Source organism: Astyanax mexicanus, chromosome 10, assembly GCF_023375975.1.
Source record: "Astyanax mexicanus isolate ESR-SI-001 chromosome 10, AstMex3_surface, whole genome shotgun sequence".
NCBI lineage: Eukaryota > Metazoa > Chordata > Actinopteri > Characiformes > Acestrorhamphidae > Astyanax > Astyanax mexicanus.
Window position 1 is genome coordinate 35,157,976 of NC_064417.1, and position 18,170 is coordinate 35,176,145.

General features: G+C 37.9%; 2 protein-coding genes across 4 annotated transcripts in view; one reads left to right on the top strand and one right to left on the bottom strand.

Moving 5' to 3' along the window:
- Positions 1-18,170, top strand: part of cacna2d4b (calcium channel, voltage-dependent, alpha 2/delta subunit 4b) — a 40,543-nt gene that overhangs the window by 15,586 nt on the left and 6,787 nt on the right. For all 3 annotated transcript variants that reach the window (XM_007252886.4, XM_007252888.4, XM_007252887.4), the window contains 15 exons: positions 250-324; positions 445-531; positions 1,360-1,431; positions 1,683-1,744; positions 1,874-1,941; positions 2,118-2,163; positions 2,687-2,784; positions 2,890-2,983; positions 3,664-3,756; positions 3,943-4,073; positions 4,321-4,389; positions 15,316-15,377; positions 16,345-16,359; positions 16,484-16,528; positions 17,335-17,397. In XM_007252886.4, coding sequence (XP_007252948.3) covers positions 250-324; positions 445-531; positions 1,360-1,431; positions 1,683-1,744; positions 1,874-1,941; positions 2,118-2,163; positions 2,687-2,784; positions 2,890-2,983; positions 3,664-3,756; positions 3,943-4,073; positions 4,321-4,389; positions 15,316-15,377; positions 16,345-16,359; positions 16,484-16,528; positions 17,335-17,397 — 1,080 coding nt within the window. The remainder of the gene's footprint in view (positions 1-249; positions 325-444; positions 532-1,359; positions 1,432-1,682; positions 1,745-1,873; positions 1,942-2,117; positions 2,164-2,686; positions 2,785-2,889; positions 2,984-3,663; positions 3,757-3,942; positions 4,074-4,320; positions 4,390-15,315; positions 15,378-16,344; positions 16,360-16,483; positions 16,529-17,334; positions 17,398-18,170) is intronic.
- On the bottom strand, positions 11,024-14,724 carry lrtm2b (leucine-rich repeats and transmembrane domains 2b). Its single transcript, XM_007252885.4, has 4 exons — positions 14,555-14,724; positions 13,138-13,234; positions 12,345-13,019; positions 11,024-11,816 (listed from the first exon to the last, which is right to left on the bottom strand). The coding sequence occupies exons 2-4, from the start codon at positions 13,181-13,183 to the stop codon at positions 11,320-11,322; spliced, it is 1,218 nt and encodes a 405-aa protein (XP_007252947.3). The 5' UTR covers positions 13,184-13,234; positions 14,555-14,724; the 3' UTR covers positions 11,024-11,319.

The window sequence follows — 18,170 nt, forward strand, 5'->3', positions numbered from 1 at the left end:
ACATGCCTTTAAACTTCCCAGCAATACCAGTTACATGGTTACAATGTTGAAACTAAGGAAACAAAACTGTTTGGCTTTAAATGTCAATTATATTTGAGGTAATATATATATATCTATATTATATATTTGAGGTAAAAGGCAACTTGTATGAATTATAATTGTTTTCCACTTAACTATTCTGTTACATTCACCTCATTATTGGAAGCATAGTAGCAACTGTGTAATGCTAACAATCTTTTTGTCCCTTAGCTTGGAGCTCATGGCTACGCCTTCCTCGTTACAAACAACGGCTACATTCTGGCACACCCTGATTTAAGACCACTAGTAAGTATTTCTGACCTCTGTTCTCATTTAACACATAATTCTTTTTTAACGGTGTTTAATGTAATAGTCATAATGTAACATTTTTAGCTGAACTAAACAGTGTGTCTTGTGTTCTTACAGTATAAAGATGGAAAGAAGCTAAAACCCAAGCCCAACTACAACAGTGTGGACTTATCTGAGGCTGAATGGGAGGACACTGAAGAGATAGTGAGTTTGACACATATATTATACTCATACTGTTTAGTACCACCAAACAGACTGTGGAAAGTGTTAAAAAGAAACACTTGTAGTGTAGAGTTTTGTTTGTAATGAGCACTCTGGACATTTAACACTCTTAGTGTTGTTTATACTCCTTTTGGAAGCTTCCTTAATAACCAAGAAACCAGAAGTCTCCCACACAACTCATTGTCAATGCATTATGTATGTATGCCAAAGTATTCATAAATTTAAGTTACATTATAAAAAGATGGTTTGGGATCAGTATAGAGTGATTGGGACTTAATAATAATAATATGATTGTTTATGATTGTTTCCTTTCCTTACCATTGCATGTTTGTTGTTCTCTTATCACTGTTGGTATGTGCTTTGTATGTTTGTTTTGTTGTTTTTTTTTTCTTCTTGTTTTTTTCTTTTTTCTTTGTTACCTTAACTAGTATTATTGCCCTCTTACCATTGTTGGTATGTTGTTATGCGTCGCTGCTTGTTTATAGTATTAGAACTTTCTTTACTACCGTCGTTGGTATCTAGGTTAGTGGATTCTAAGTATTTGTAAATATAATTGTCTCTGTTGTTAAATTTATTTAATTTAAGTTGATGGGAAGTGGCTATGTAAGTTATGTAAGTTATGTTAATTTTGAAGAAAGGGGTGGGTTTAAATAAGTTTTCTTCTTCCCACTCCTTTTTGTGTAGCTGTATTGTATATCTTCTGCTCAAAATAAAAAAGCAAAACAAACAAATTATATGTAAGTTAATGAGTCTTACACCTATATGAAATAAAAAATTCCTAAATATGCAATCTGTTTCTCTTTTAAATAGTTGAGAACTGCCATGGTAAAAGGAGAGACAGGTACACTAACCATAGATGTGAGATCTGCTGTGGACAAAGGGGTGAGTGACCATTAAAAAAAAAATGTTTGGTTACATCACATACAGTATAGTGTATTTGACCAAAACAGCCATAAATATTTAATAAATATTAGTAAGAACGCTTTTATTGGGTGAATACTGACGTATGCCACCATTAGGGCTGCAAATTTAATTCTCTATTGGAAGCATACTATATGGCTCCACCTGGACCCTGTATAATGGATGTATTCCTCAAAAAACTCTAACTGCATTTGTTGCCTTTTGTTTCACAGAAAAGACCTTTATTCCTCAAAAACGATTATTTCTACACAACCATCAATGAAACACCATTTAGGTAAGATATAGAGCACTTGTTTATTACCAATATATTGTTGTTGTCAGAGTGAAACCTTAAGTCCATTCCTGTCACCGATTACATTATACGTTCACACCATATATTTACACCGTATATATTGTGTTTTAGTTTTGGGATGGTGCTGACTCGGGGCCATGGAGAATACGTGTTTTTTGGAAATGTGTCTGTTGAAGAGGGTAAGTACAGTATATCATATATATCATGCTAATATGAGAAAAAAAAGTTTCTCAGAGCTCTTTCTTAAACTCTTTCTAGTATTTTTTTATAGTCTAAATATATGTCAGCTGAGCACTAAAGACTTGTGATTGCCACTTGGTACACAGAGTGAGATGATATTTGTTCTACTTTGCAGGTCTTCACGACCTCCAGCAACCAGACCTTACCATAGCTGATGGGTGGTGAGTACAGCTGAATAGAAAAAAAATTTAACACACTGCTTATTCAGTTTTTTACACAAAAAAGAACTTTATACTCCTTTTTTTGGAGTAACTGTCTCCACTTTCTAGGGAAGATGTTCCTTATATTTTGGAGCACTGATGTAAGATTTCATTTCATTTAGTGACATTTATTATCCTAATTAACTCCCCAACTTATCCCAAGACTACTGGATGGAGCAGCATGATTGCAGAAAACACAGTTTTACTGCTTTGCATCTTGTTAATAATGGCTTTATACCCCTTTAGATCATACATGGCATTGTGAATTGTGTCAGTAAATTTGAGTTTATTTTATCCAAATAATTCTCTTCAGTTGGCAATAGGTGGCAATAACTTAAAGTAGCATATTTAGAAACTGATCATTAGTATATGTGTCCAAAAACTTTTGAATACATTGTTTATGTCTTCATCAGTGCACTAAGTACAATCATGTGTCTTACCTTGCATGCCTTGATTTATTGATTTAAGTGGTTTTCTATGCTAGGACCTACTGTGAGACAGATATTGACCCCCACCATCGAAAACTCTCTCAGCTCCAAGCAGTGGTACGGTACCTGACTGGAAAAGAGCCCGATTTGGAGTGTGAGTTCTACATACCACTTATTGCTTGCCTTATAACATATAGTGTCTGTATTTCTTTTCTTTTTTCTTAATTTGTACACCAATATGTAAAATGCTTTTCGGCAGGTGATGAAATTCTGCTGCAACAAACTCTGTTTGATGCTGTGGTAACAGCTCCTCTAGAGGCCTACTGGACAGCACTGATGCTGAGCGGCAATGGGTAAATGTCTTGTTGCTCTAGTTTGAGTCATCAGCTTGAATAAGTCTGCCAAGTGTTATGAACAAATGCTAGATGGAATAACCCTTTATACGTGTTTAAGGCCCTATCTGGATGGGATTAGTTTCTCAGGGGGCCCTTGGGGTAATTTTCTCTTTTATTGGGGGTCCTCTGTGATTTTATTCCCGTCTGGAACGACCATGTATGTGTCTTTTCACAAACATCCTATGAGTAAATTACAGGCTGAATTACCTACTGTTTTTCACTAAACTCCGTGGTCTTCCGTAATTTTAGTCCCGTCCGGATGCACATCTCTGAGTTTCATCAGCTCGCGTTTAATAAAATAGCTATTTGTCCACTGCCACGCACTGTAATTACACTTTGGCTGTACGTTTCCATGGAGATCCAAGTAAACACAACAGCAAGTGGAAGTGGAGGAGCTACTGAATGCAATGTCATGTGACCTAGAAAGCCAAAAAACCCACTGGTTCTCTTGCTTTTTATCAGTTGCGGTCTGGAAAAGTTTTATCACTGAGTAGAAGGCATAAGCTGATCTTCATACCAAACAAGACTATTTGATGAACCTGAATGCAAAACATACTCAGAGAGTTATGAGTTGGTTGTTTTGTTTAAATTATACCTTTGTGGGTGTTTTAAATGTAAAAATAACATATCCTCTGCAGAGTGGAGGATGGGATTGAGACTGCCTTTCTCGGAACCCGCTCAGGCCTCATGCGAGTCACCAGATACAGTGGCATTGAGAAGCGAAAGGGAAAGTGAGTAAACCTAAAGATGGAAATACTTACTCTTTGTGTAAACTAAATCAGTAAACTAAATCAGGTCATTGACCTTTTGTCTGTCCCTCCTAGAGTAGTTGCAGTTTAGATCATAATTTTGCTTCCCTGATTGCTACAAATCACTATGGTATCTTTATGAGATCATTTTAATCCTATAACCCACAGGAATTTCTTGACCCGGGCAGACAAGGAGAACCTTTTCACTGTGGACCACTTTCCAATTTGGTACCGTCTGGCAGCTGAAAACAAACCGGGGCAATTTTTATACTATGTCCCTGATGATGACGTCAACAAAGGTAACAATATGATCTTTACTGTGATAGTTAGACCATTCATGGTGTTTATTTAATACGTGGGAAATCCTAATGGGTTTCAAAGCAGAGTAAAAAAAAAAAGCTTCTGTAATTGAAATCCACAAGCCTTTTCATCATCAGACATTTCAACATCCAGTTGATTTAACTGAAACCTGTGACATCAGGCATGTACAGCCACAGGGGATCAGTAGGTTTCTAGCAGATGACTGCAGTGACCTTGTTTCCACAGGCAAGTACACAGCCGTGGCAGTGACCTCTGTGACTGTGACAGAGGGGAAAAGGACGGCAATGGCTGGAGGTATGCATGAGATTTCTTTTCTTCAGAAATAAGATCTGTCAGTTCTCATGGCTATCTAATGTTCACTTTAAACATGCTATAAACTACAGTTTGGTGTCTTTTTATAGATAAATATAATATTGGACATACACTCATACATTAATACATAAAACAGACAATAACAACCCCATTGTGGAAAGACAAATAAATGAAAAAAGGAGGAGGGAGGTACAGTATTTTCTAATACTGGGAAAGCAATAATCTTTTCGATATTCAACACGATTCTGGGCAAGAGAGGTTTAGAGGTTAAAAAGAGACTTATGTTTTTGCAAACCCTGCAAAAGCTCTGCTTACTGCATATGGGTTGTATAAGCTTCTGAAAAGATTATTGAGTTCTTTTGGCTGCAGTTTTGTTGCCAGTTCTGCTGTGTGGTAGTGTGTGATGCTGTGGGATAAGTCTGAGCAGTAAACTGTATCTTGTCTGCTTTAGCAGTAAATTAATTCCCTATAACACAATCAGGGTAAACATCACCTAAGACACAATATTTTCACATTTATCATCACTCATTGTCACCAAAATGTTGATATGTTACACTCACGGTGAAATGTAAATCTATGGAGGACCCTGACAGTTGAATGTTTTAAAATAATGTCTAATGCTATTAGATGTGTCTAATATGTTTTCTAATATGTTTTAAATATGTTAACATAACAAACAGGGAAAATCTCTCTATTAGCAGGTTTGCAGGTCACATTGTGGCAGCTATTTAATGCTGCAAAAAATAAGAGTGGAAGTACATCTGTTTTAATGAAAATTAATAATAAAGGTTTTGCTTCGTTTATATAAACTTTCTATTAATACTATTGTATATGTACACCATAATTAGTGAGAGATTCTGTCAACAACAAATTGTACTTTTATTAAGTTTTCTTAGGTTCTAAACTGTCTCACTCCTTAACCCCCCTTTTTCCCTATACACTCCTAACCTTTTGCCCCTCACCCTTATCTCTCACATCTCTCCTTTGTTTAACATATGTTGATAGAGACACCCCCAATGATGACACCCCCACATACTCCTCCATAAACCCTTACCCTTTCTCCCCCTGCTGTGTTCAAAGCAGTTTCTCCTGTATGTAAAGTCCTGCTAAAATGTCTGAGTTCAGTCAAGCTCAGTCTAGCTGAGTCTCGGTCAGAGAGTCTCACACAGACAGTAACAGACAGACAAGTCACATGGACTAGTCAGGCGGACACAGAGGGAGCAACGACCAACTAAGCTGTGCCCGTGTAGATTTTCTGTCTGCACGAGAATAAACTCAAGTCATCTCTCAAGCTGTCTCCTGATTCCTGATTCTGACTCCTGATTCCTGAAAGCCGAATTTCTAACAACTTGGTGCCGTGACCCGGATAGCTACTGAAACCTACTTGGTGAGTAAACGCCATTTCGAACTGAAGAGAAATTTTGGCTGGATAAAATAGGAGTCAGTAAATGTTATCCTCTCTGAAGTGAGAGATGCTTGTTTGTTACTGTTAGATCAGAATTAGTAACTGTTATCCTCTCTGAACTGAGAGATGTGTTTGTTACTGCTAGATCAGAATTAGTAACTGTTATCCTCTCTGAAGTGAGAGATGCTTGTTTGTTACTGCTAGAAGATCAGAATTAGTAACTGTTATCCTCTCTGAAGTGAGAGATGCTTGTTTGTTACTGCTAGAAGATCAGAATTAGTAACTGTTATCCTCTCTGAACTGAGAGACGTTTTGTTTTGTTACAACTGTAAACTTAGGATTTGTTACTGGGATCCTCTCTAACAAAGAGAGACATTTTACTTAGTTAGTGTTGAAACTTACTGCTGTAGTCCTCTGTGAAGTACAGTTTGTTGGTATCTGCTGGTAGTGTCTTTGTTTTGCTATTGTTTCAGAGCTTGGTTTTGTTCTCTTGTTTTCTCACCATGTCTGCTAAAGGCCAAAACATTAAGAATCTTGCTAAACCTCTTAACTATAAAAGCAGCACCTTAGTTAAGGGAGGGACTGAAATGCCGCAGTGGTCTGATTCTGATTTTGAAAGAGTAATCAGTGACATTGGGAAGAAACATATTTGTGAGCAAAAGATAACTCAGTACTTTTCATCCAAAGGTTTCTCTGCTGATAGAGAATGGACTCTTGCTGAGTGTAAAACAGCTTTAGGTTACAGCCTCAAGCACAACTCAGTTAAGGAATGTCTTTTTGTTATTAAGCATTACTGGGAATGCAAGTTGAAATCTATGGATGAAAAGTTAAAAGAAGCAGAAGGAAAGGTCTTAGAGCTAACTAGCGAGTGCAGAAGGCATAAAAATGCTACCAAACATGCCCAGAGCACATGCAAGCAACTGCAGCAAACACTGACAGAAGTTGAACATCTACATGCCAAACTTAAGTCAAAGTCAAGTCCTCAGTGTTCTCTGACTGTTGCCCCTACTCCAGGTCAGCCATGTTACAAAGAGGATGGAAATCCTCAAGTAGCAGTCAGGCTGTCTCCTGAATTGTCTGAGAGTGACCTCTCTGATGGGTCAGAATCTGTTTCATCAGATAAAGATTCTGACCATGCTACTGGTAAAACACACTTTCCAATCTGTGTTAAAATGAGACCTGTAACTGTTGTATCCTCTGAGGTACTTAATAGGAGAAATGCAGGTGGTGAAACCAGACTAGAAATTGGGCACATTCCTTTAGATGCAGCAACTTTGGACACAATATCCAAAGAGTTTAAACCTCCAAGGGAAATGGGGCTCGACTTCATTGACCTCATGCATAAGAAAAGGAATTTGTACTCACTACATCCCAATGATGCAGTAGCCATTGCTAGTCAAGTTCTTAACATCACAGATGGTAGAGAACTTGCTAAAAAGGTGTCAAATGCTTTGGGTGACAAAGGCCAGAACCTTGACAAAGGGTGGGAAGCTTTTGAGGACTGGATTAAATGTAAATGTCGTAAAACAACTGATTGGGGGCAGATTACCAACTGCAGACATAGAAAGGGAGAGTCTGCAGCAGACTTCTGTGAGAGGTTTGAAAAGGTTTTTCTGCGTCATTCAGGTATCAGCCATTACAATGCTGATAACATTAACAATACAACTGATGGTCCCCATTTTAGACAGCTGGTTGAGTCACTACAAACAGATCTTAGACAAGCTCTGGTGACTGCTGTTCCAAACTGGAGAAAAACTAAGTGGGTTGATCTTAAGAATCAACTGGACCGTTTGGATGTGGATCTTGAACCAAACCATGTTCCTGCATCCATACACATCCTCACAGAGAATGGATCAAAATTGGGTCCAACTCAAACATTCACTAATCAGAAAAAAGAGTGCCACTACTGCCATAGAATTGGTCACTTTTCTCGAGTTTGTCGTAAAAAGCAGGCAGATAGACGCAAAATGGGTGCTAGTTCTAGAGAAAGCACAATGGGAAATTCTTTTGGTGGGTTCTCACAGGGAAGCCCAGCTGGGATTTCCCAAGAACAGATATCACTGATAATCAAGACTTTACAGGGTGTCACAGGACAGTTATCTTTGATATTCAGTGCTCTACAGGGAGTCACAGGGATTTCAACAGTTTCTCCTGCTTTGGCTTAAGCTAATTTGTCCTGCTACTTAAGCTCATATTTGTGCTATAGGTTGTTAAGAACTGATTTTGTTGGTTTTAAATCACAAAGAGAATCTTAAGTTTCTTATGAACACAAGTTGAATTTACCATCCAGGTTGAGCTTACCATAAGCTTAGTAGCATGTTAATATTATCTTATTGAGATTTGAATGCACTTTTCGAACAGTTTTATTTTGTTTTGTTTTCAGTCCTGATTAAGTTATGTTGTGTTGCACAATTTTAGAGATAATGCACCAAACGAAGTTTTTGCAGACTTTAGGTGATGTAGTTATCGCATTTAGATAAAATGAACCACTATACGATCAATTTAAAATTGTTATACACTGAATAAACCACTATACGATCAATTATACAATTTAAGTTTTATATTCTTTTCAGCTACAACCTGTAGTTTGAGTTCCTGATCTGTGGAACTCTGAGTATGGCTGAACTGATATGTTGAAAGTGATCCATATGGTTTCTGGATCAAAGGGGAAGCTAACACTAGCTTCAAAAGCACAATTTGGTCACAGTAGGGTAATACAAATAGTTTTCTCACCTGTGGTGAGATGTAAACTTCCGACAACTAACGGGATTAGAGCAAATGTCTTGTTATTTCTGGTCAATGGGTCATGGTGAGGAAACATGAAACAATCTATTTAGATGAGAATGTCTCATTGGGTTTTGTTAGTTTCTGCTTGCTCCCCAAAACTGAGATCTAGGGTCAGTAAGAGAAGAGGTGGGTAATAGTACAGAGTCCCGAGGAAGAACCATGATTTCTATTTTCATGGGGGTTACCCTTTGGGATGAAGATTTCAACACACTGTACATTATCATAGCAGCCTCTTCTGAGGGACAGACAGTGGGGATAAGCAGATAAACTACAAAAAAAAAAGACATAATCAACATCAATGAACAATTTACTGCTCAGTGTTTCCTCTGTTACAGATCTGTTGGAGCCAGACAGTGCTCCAGCCAATCCAGCATGGCGAGAACAATTTGTGACGTGTCGGACGCAAGCCTCAACAGTTGAAGAGACAACTGATGTTCAAAGTGGACTTCCCAGATTACTTGCCTTTCACCGACGTTGAAGCACACGCCATGGACATCCACACGCACACACACACACACACACACAATGTGGCTGCTCACAAGTTAAAGTGGCGATGTAAGAGGAGACATCACCACATGGAAGCAAGCCTATTGGACAACCACAGACAACTACTGGAACTACTTTCTTCATTGTTCTTCAGGAACATTTTTAGGACCAAGTAACAGCCATAAACAGATCCAATACTTGGTTACATCAACTTTTCTGACATTTATGGTACAATTACAGTTGTATAGTTACAGCTCTTTAATTGTTTATACATATGACAATTTATTGTACATAGTTTTGTGATTCTCCATGTTGGGAGAATCAGAGGGAGCAATGAGAGATTCTGTCAACAACAAATTGTACTTTTATTAAGTTTTCTTAGGTTCTAAACTGTCTCACTCCTTAACCCCCCTTTTTCCCTATACACTCCTAACCTTTTGCCCCTCACCCTTATCTCTCACATCTCTCCTTTGTTTAACATATGTTGATAGAGACACCCCCAATGATGACACCCCCACATACTCCTCCATAAACCCTTACCCTTTCTCCCCCTGCTGTGTTCAAAGCAGTTTCTCCTGTATGTAAAGTCCTGCTAAAATGTCTGAGTTCAGTCAAGCTCAGTCTAGCTGAGTCTCGGTCAGAGAGTCTCACACAGACAGTAACAGACAGACAAGTCACATGGACTAGTCAGGCGGACACAGAGGGAGCAACGACCAACTAAGCTGTGCCCGTGTAGATTTTCTGTCTGCACGAGAATAAACTCAAGTCATCTCTCAAGCTGTCTCCTGATTCCTGATTCTGACTCCTGATTCCTGAAAGCCGAATTTCTAACATTAGGCTTATACGTCTTACCAGTCAAATAACCCATGGTTATCACATTCAATGGCCTATATCCTAATTGTTTCTTATATTCTGTTCTTTCCCAAAGAACACTCAAAATTTATGTTCACATGACAAATAAGCTGACAATGCATTTTAAGTTATAATAACATATCAAAGCTAAAATTTTACAATTCAAATTTGAAAAAAATGTGCCGTACACAAGCTGTACAAAATGTAAATTACTAAAAAGACATATCCAAAAAATCAAAAAATTATTGATACTCATACTCTGTTGACAAGAGAACATAGAACACATATCAGATGTTGAAAGTGCCGTTTTACCATTTCATAAAACCATTTATGAACATTCATTAGAAAAGTTGGCAAAAAAGCTTGAACAGGGCAACAAAAGACTGGAAAAGTAAGTGACTAATAACTGTAACAGAACCATTTCTACCTTACCCAACTAACTTACTTAAGTTACTGGGTATAAAAAGAGCATTTTAGAGAGATTCCCAGAAGCAACTTGACAGAGGTTCACCTTAAAACTGTGTGGAATTATTTTAGAAAAAAAATTCCTCAATGTAAAACAGCAAAGACTTTAGACATCCCATCATCTTCAGAACATAATCCCATTAAAAGATTCTGAGAATCTGGAGAAATCCCTGTGCACAAGGGGTAAGGCTCGATTTTTGGAATTGCTGCTGAGCCCATGTAGTGATTTTCAGTACAGAATCATTCCTGTTTTAATTCAGTGTCACTTGTGTCACAATAGTGAGTTCATTAATTCTAAATAAGTCAAGAAATGTTTTAACATCTGATATGTGTACTATGTACTTTTGTTCATTTACATTTTATACAGTGTCCCAACCTTTTGGGATTGGGGTTGTCCATTTCGTTTCCAATGACATTACTTACTAATGAGTAAACTTTCTGACTGCTTTGTACTGAGACCTTCCCATGACTGCAATTGTTTCCTATGCCATGATTGTTTACATTACTACATATAGTTGGACTGTATTTTAGTTTAAATTCAAATATCACCAGCTGTAATTCTCAATATACCTAAGATATATAAATTTTTAGATCTTGAATTATATTGTATTTGCTATATAATTACCCCCCCCCCCCGTGCCTAATTAAAAAAACAATAGAAACACATAACATTCAAACATAACACATATAATATTTTTTGTTGACTGAATATGAGGTATAACGTATATACGAATATTGGTATTGTTGTAAACAGACTATTTTCTTCTAACAGCTTATGTTTTATACACAAACTATAGTGCAATCTGTGGTATGGACCTTTTGAATACCTTCCTCAAACACAAAGAAATTGATCATTTTTTAGTGGTTGATCAGTTACTGGTTACTGGTTTCATTCATGTCCTGAGGTCTCACTGGTCTCACACACAGACCTCTGGTGGAAACGCTATCCACTCTGTGCACTCTGGAGCCTTCTCTTCCTCATTAAGGTCAGGCGCTGTCTCCTCTTCTTCTGGCTCCGCCTCCCTTTCATCCATCAGCGGCTGCTGCTGGACCTGCAGACTCCTCTCCAGTAGCTGCTGCTGGTGGTGGGCTGCCAGCATGGCGTAGATGCAGCCATAGGTGGCTGCCACCACCATCATCACACACACTACTGCACACACCACCCCTGCCACCACCACAGTGATGGGTGCTCGGCGAACGCTGACAGTTTTATGCCGCTGCCGGTAGCAGTCTGCTGCTGGGTCAGTGGAGACCAGTAAACCGTCAGCTGTCCTGAAACAGGAGGCAGAATGATGCCTGGTTTCTGGGATAGGAAGCTGAGAGCAGTGTCTGAACATCTCCATTGGCACTCTGCGGAGGTCCCTTCCTCGTAGAATTGCAGGGAGAGAGCACTGTATGGAATCCACATGACCGCCTATAGAGGAACAGAAAGAGAGGCAATATCACAGGGATACTTATATACAGTGGCTTGCAAAAGTATTCATACCCCTCGAACTCTTTTACATGGTGGTGGCAGTATTATTAGATGCTTTTCTTCAGCAGGGACAGAGAAGCTGGTCAGAGTTAATGGGAAGATGGATGGAGCTAAATACTGGGCAATCCTGGAAGAAAACTTGTTGAAGGCAACAAAACACTTAAGACTGAGAAGGAGATTCACCTTCCAGCAAGACAGTGACCCTAAACATACAGCCAGAGCTACAGTGAAATGGTTTGGATCAAAGAATATTCATGTGTTGGAATGGCCCATTCTTAAATCGCATATGTTCACATATGTTCGTAATGTTCAAGGGGTATAAATACTTATGCAAGCCACTGTAAATAAAATATATTAGGCTGTTTCACAACCCTTAGCTGTATCTCTACAACAATTCAATGCAGTTGAATGGAAGTAAGACCTGCATTAAAGTTAAACTTCTACAAACTGCATCAGATAATCCCTTACCTCTATAGAGCATCCATTCCAACCAGTGTTTAAATGGAATTATGCTGCAGCTGCAGTTCCAGTTGTTTTCCTCCAGCTGAAGGTGCTGTAGAACAGTGAGGGGCTCCAGCACTGATCTCTGCAGGGTGCCTATCTTATTCCCAGCCAGAGAGAGCCACACTAGGGCCTGCAACCCATCCAGGACACCTAGGGGCAGGGAGTCCAGGCTGTTGAAGGAAAGATCCAGGTGCTGGAGTTGAGTCAGGCTATGAAACTGTATTGGGCTCAACATATTTATCCTATTGTCTCTCAGAACCAGTTCTCTGAGGCTGATGAGGTCAGAGAGGAGATCCACTGGAAGGTTCAGTAGGAAGTTGCTGGAGAGGTCTAGAAACTCCAGGCTGCTCAGTTGGTAAAAAGTAGAGCGGTGGAGGCTGAGTAGGTTGTTTCTGGAAAGATCTAGTCTTAACAGGCTGCTGAGGTTTGCGAAGGATTGTGGTTTTATCATGGTTATGTTGTTTTCAGAGATGGTGAGGGAAGTGAGGTTAGGAGGTAGCTGGTTCAGAATGGAGTTGAAGGAGATCTGCAGGTTGAAGGAGCTGCTACAGTCGGAGTGGGTGCTGTTGCAGATGCAGATGGATGGGCAGCTTGCTAGAGGTCTGAAGAAGCTCATAATGGTCAACAGCGCTGCGGGAACTAAAGGGAAGAGAGTTTATTTTAAGAGCTTCTATTGTACAACATAGCTAACAGTGAATTAGAACTAGCTGCCAACAACATTTATTTACATAAAGGTGAATTCAAATAAAATATTTACCATTAATGTTCATCCTGGTCCTCACAGCCCACCGATACAGCATCATAATTAATCCAGTCTTGGTCCAGTTGCTTTGTTTAAGCTACCACAAAGGTTGCTGTAATAAATAACATTGTGTTGCATTTTGGTGGAGACTTCCTCAGAGAAAACATACATTCATGGATAGCTTTTACGCAACATAATGGAGCAGAAAGTAGGTCTGTGTGTGTGTTCGTATGTGTTTTTGTGTAAGATAGTAGTTTGCTTAAAAGCAGCCCAGAGGCGCTTCTTTTATCAAAGCTATACAAATTCAAGTCAGGCCGCTCTCATGCTGTGGGGAGTTTGTTCATAAACAAAAAACATATTTTCGTCATTGCTTTTGAAAATATGACGGCTTTAACTTATTCACTAAAATGTATATTTTTAGTGTAAATGTTGAAGTATGTTGCTTTGATGATGATGCAAATTGGAAGAACATGATCAATAAATTGGTAAAGAATTATAGTCAGGATTGTCTTTACTATACTCTTAAAAAAATAAAGGTGCTGCAAAGTGCCTCCAGTTTTGGTTATGTAATAAGCCATGTTTATAGTAGAGTTTAATTTGTGAGTCTTATAAATCTTTTAAAAGTCTTACGAACCATTACGAACCACCAGCAGTAACTATTGTTCAGCACCTCCAGAAACTCATTTTTGATGCTGAGAAAACTGTTCCAGGTGACTCTGCGTCATAAAGACAATGAGAAAATGCCAAGAATACCAGCTTAATGTGGCTACATAGAATAATATATAGTATAAAATATATTTGCTTAACACTTTCTGTTTTAAAAAATTAATTCCACGTATGTTCCTGTATAGCTTTAATGCCTCAGTATTAAATTTACAATATAAAAAAAAATCATAAAAAGAAAAAAAACACATTGAACGAGAAAATACTTTCTTTCTTTCTTTCATGCTCCCCTCCCTTTTCCACCACACATTACACTATTATCTCTTAATCAGACCAGACAGTGTCAGCAGCAGCAGCTTAATCAGGGTAGAGATGTTCAAATAATCCATAACAGAATGAGCACATCCCATAAAATCCCACCGTCCAGAGGTTTAGAAGAGTTATTTTTGGAAATCAGCAGTGGAAAAAATAATTGCAGGCATTAAATTTTGTTGTAAATCGATGGATTTCCTTGTCCAAAAAATAGAATGTATATACATTTAGATCAGTTAAATTGTTACATCTATTTAGTCGTAACCTGTAACCAATTTGGAAGAGGGTGATCCTTATTCTTTTGGGTTTTATGCACTTTTTGGTCAGAACCTGTACCTGTTAAGATTAAACATATTGAGCAATGCAACATCCTGGCAAACATTGATGGTTAAAACAATGTACAGATAGAGAGAGAGAAAGAGAATGAGAGAAAGATGAATGAACCACTGAATCTTACCTTCTTCGCTCGGCAGTCATGCAGGTAGAGTGATGCTCGAACATTCTCAGACTTGAGGAAAGGAAAAGCTCCTGTTCTTAGCATGCCTGTCTTTATGTGTGTGAGAGTCGCGTCAACCGTCAGTGAGTATTAGAACGGTCCACGCCTGCCCATTTATTAATGAGAGAGAGTGAGGAGGAGGGAGAGCAGGAGAGAGAGGGAGGGTGAGAGGGAAATGAAGAGTATTTGGAAAGGGAGAGGCAGAGGGAGGGGGAGAGGGAGAGAGGTCAACAGCTTAAATGCAAACTTTAGCCTCTTTGCACACTTGATCTGTGCATCTTAATGCATCTTATGTGGTCGTTATACTATGAATGTAGATTATTACTTTTTGGCAAAGCATTAATCATATTTTTCAATACAGTTATTTGGTGAGCACAACTTGTGTTTCTCATGATCTTGCTAAATTCTTAATACAAATAAGTGATAATCATAAGAACTGCGTAAACTGGCCTTTCTTGCCGTCTGTACTGTTTGACATTTAGCTGCAGTATTGTGATTGACCCATATGACCAATAATATGGATTACTCATAACATTAACATTAACAATAACATTAATGGATTACTCACTATCCACAGAGTGGATGAAACCATAACTTTTCCCCAGAGTTAGGATTGAAAGACAACACACCCACCAATGAGTCTTATAATGGTTAAAATTTTATTTTGAATCAGTAATGGTGAAATTCTGCTTACACGCTGTAATTTTTGTTCCCACATGCAGCAATCGGAGTGCAAATGTCATTGGACCTGCTGGAGAGAAAATTCTTGGCTACTACTAAACAGGTAAATAATAAAAAATATATTGCTTTACAGGATAAAATCACACACATTTGGCTGTTCACTCTTCAGCTTTTTGCCTTAATGCTTTGTGAAAGCTTTGCATGAAAACATTAAAATGTTCATGGCTAATATAAAATTCTATTGTCCATGACTGACTACAGCAGACACACATACCAGTCATTTCTAAAGCCTATTAAGGGCAATAGTTGCACATTTGTCGGGGTAATTTTGCCACTGTTACCTCCAGAGACCTGGAGTTTCTGCTTGCTATTTGGAAATAACAAAGTAAAAAAAAACTAAAAAACTAAACTCTGTCATTGTCCAGGAAGTTGTTTCTGCAAAGATCAATGTGCTCATATGGGACAGTAGTTAATTTTAACATTGAAAAATATTCTCAAGTAAATTTTAGCTTTCTACAGTAAGTAAATAAACTAGTTTCAAACATAGAATTTGATAACAATTTTTACCTGGTCATGTTTCTGTCTGAACTGGCTGTAGAAACTTTTGTTTGGGATTCCTTCCATCATGTTTTCAATTAATTGATTGTTATGTTGCCATGTGACCACACTGGATGATACGGGCAGTGTCTCCATATGAGGCCAAAGGGTCAACGGTTTACAAAATTAAGTTCCAATGATGAAACAGAAAAAGATAAAGAAATGTCCCCATATGAAGACGCGGGGTCTGAAGAGGTAAAAACTGATAAATGCATATAACCTGAATGGGTGGAGCTAAACAGCTGTAGGTGGATGTGGATGTACACTTAAAAAAAATCACCATATATAGAAATTATGACCTTGGAAGTCAATATGTTTTAAAACATTTAATCATTTCTACATACTAAATATGTTTTATCAAAACAAAATTATTAAAAATATGTTTTTCTAATGACATTTACTTTTAACATTTAACATGTTTATACATTATGTCTTTCTCTCAACACTCTTTGTGTCTTTTTCTTTCTGAACAGTCAAATGAGACAGATGTAAGTACTGATCACTAATTTTTTAAAGCACATTAATCAGATTGACAGTTCTGTTTTATACTGACTGCAGTACTTTTTGTAAAAGATTTGCTGATGAAGTTTTCGTTTCTTATGCTCTTTTCAGTGCAGCAATATAGAAGGTTTATGTCCTCTCAGCTGTGAGAGTGTTGTGAGTACATCTTCTGTTTCTCTCATTCATTTACTACATTGCAACCATGCAGAAAATGATGATAAAAGTTGTAGGGCACAAGCTGGAATACACACTTTGCATTTATTTACAGTTGTTTTACATAATAATGTACAGCTCTGGAAAAAAAAAAAAAATCAAGAGGAAGATGGATGATCACAAGCCATCACAGAAGTGGCATAAATTTATCCAAAAGCAGTGTGTAAAACTGGTGGAGGATAACATGCCAAGATACATGAAAACTGTTATTAAAAACCAGGGTTATTCCAACAAATATTCATTTCTGAACTTTTAAAACTTTATAAAATGAACTTGTTTTCTTTGCATTATTTGAGGTCTGAAAGCTCTGCATCTTTTTTGTTATTTCAGCCATTTCTCTTTTTTCTCAAAGAAATGTTGTCCATAGTTTAAAGAATAAAACAACAGTGTTCATTTTACTCAAACATACAACTATAAATAGCAAAATATGAGAAACTGATTCAAAAACTGAAGTGGCCTTTACATTTTTTCTGGAGCTGTTTATCAGTATATTCAATTATATAAAATTGTGAGAAGCAGCAAAATATTTACAGTAATATCAGTAAAAGTAAAAGTCAAAAACCTTTTACAACTGAAATTCCATTTCATTGGGAATTTAAGACCATTGAGTGACGTAATGAACAATGTATTTACATACGTATAAACTTTTACTTTTTAAAAGATTAATCATTCGTGTTGCTTCATTGAAAGTTATTCTTTTCTTCATAAGGTCCTCAGATTCCTCATATAATCTTTTTTTTTTTTGGCAGGAAATTAATTGCTACCTGGTGGACAACAACGGCTTTATAGTCATGTCCACGGAGAGAGGGGATGTGAGTATAAAACACTTCATGTTCACTTGTCACACGTTTGTGATAAAACCCATCAAAAATATCCTTTTTCATATTGCACAGCAAATTTGCATATTTGTCTTCAGTCAACACACAGTGTTCATTTAAAAACTAATAGTGTTCATTTAGCTCTGTCAGATTCGCTGTTTACATCTGCACTGTGTTGGTTTGGTCAGTTGAAACTGCGCTGACCTTCATGCTGATCATGCTTTCATAACAGATCGTACATCTAGAGGACACTTGTGCACATTTAATCTTGTAATATGTGAATTATGAAAATCATTTGATGCCGGGTCGCAACCCTGTGATGTATAGAATGGTGGAAGGGCACGTAACGTATCTACGGTAGCTGCGGGATTACTGCACACTTATGGAGTTTAATCCCAAATTGATGTGGTGTGGTTGGGGCAGCACTGTGGGTCTTAGACATCTGTTAGCACATCTGTAGCAGAGCGTATTAGTGTGTGTATGTGTTTGTGTTTTGTGAGGGGGAGGGGGCCATGCATGCATGTCATACTGAAGTAGGTTAAGCATGAACATATCGTATGTACGGTAAAGTTAACACAGAGGGGCTATAAACAGAAGTGTTCCCACAGGTGCTAGTTTATTCATGCAGGTTTATTTCAGGGTTGTAGCTTTTGCTGGCCTGAAGCTCAGCTGCCCCGGGTCTGTACACACACCTGGGCCAGATTTGCTAAATGTGTGTGACTGTTTTAAAGACTGTGATGTTGCCGAGTAGCTGATATAGCGGAGCA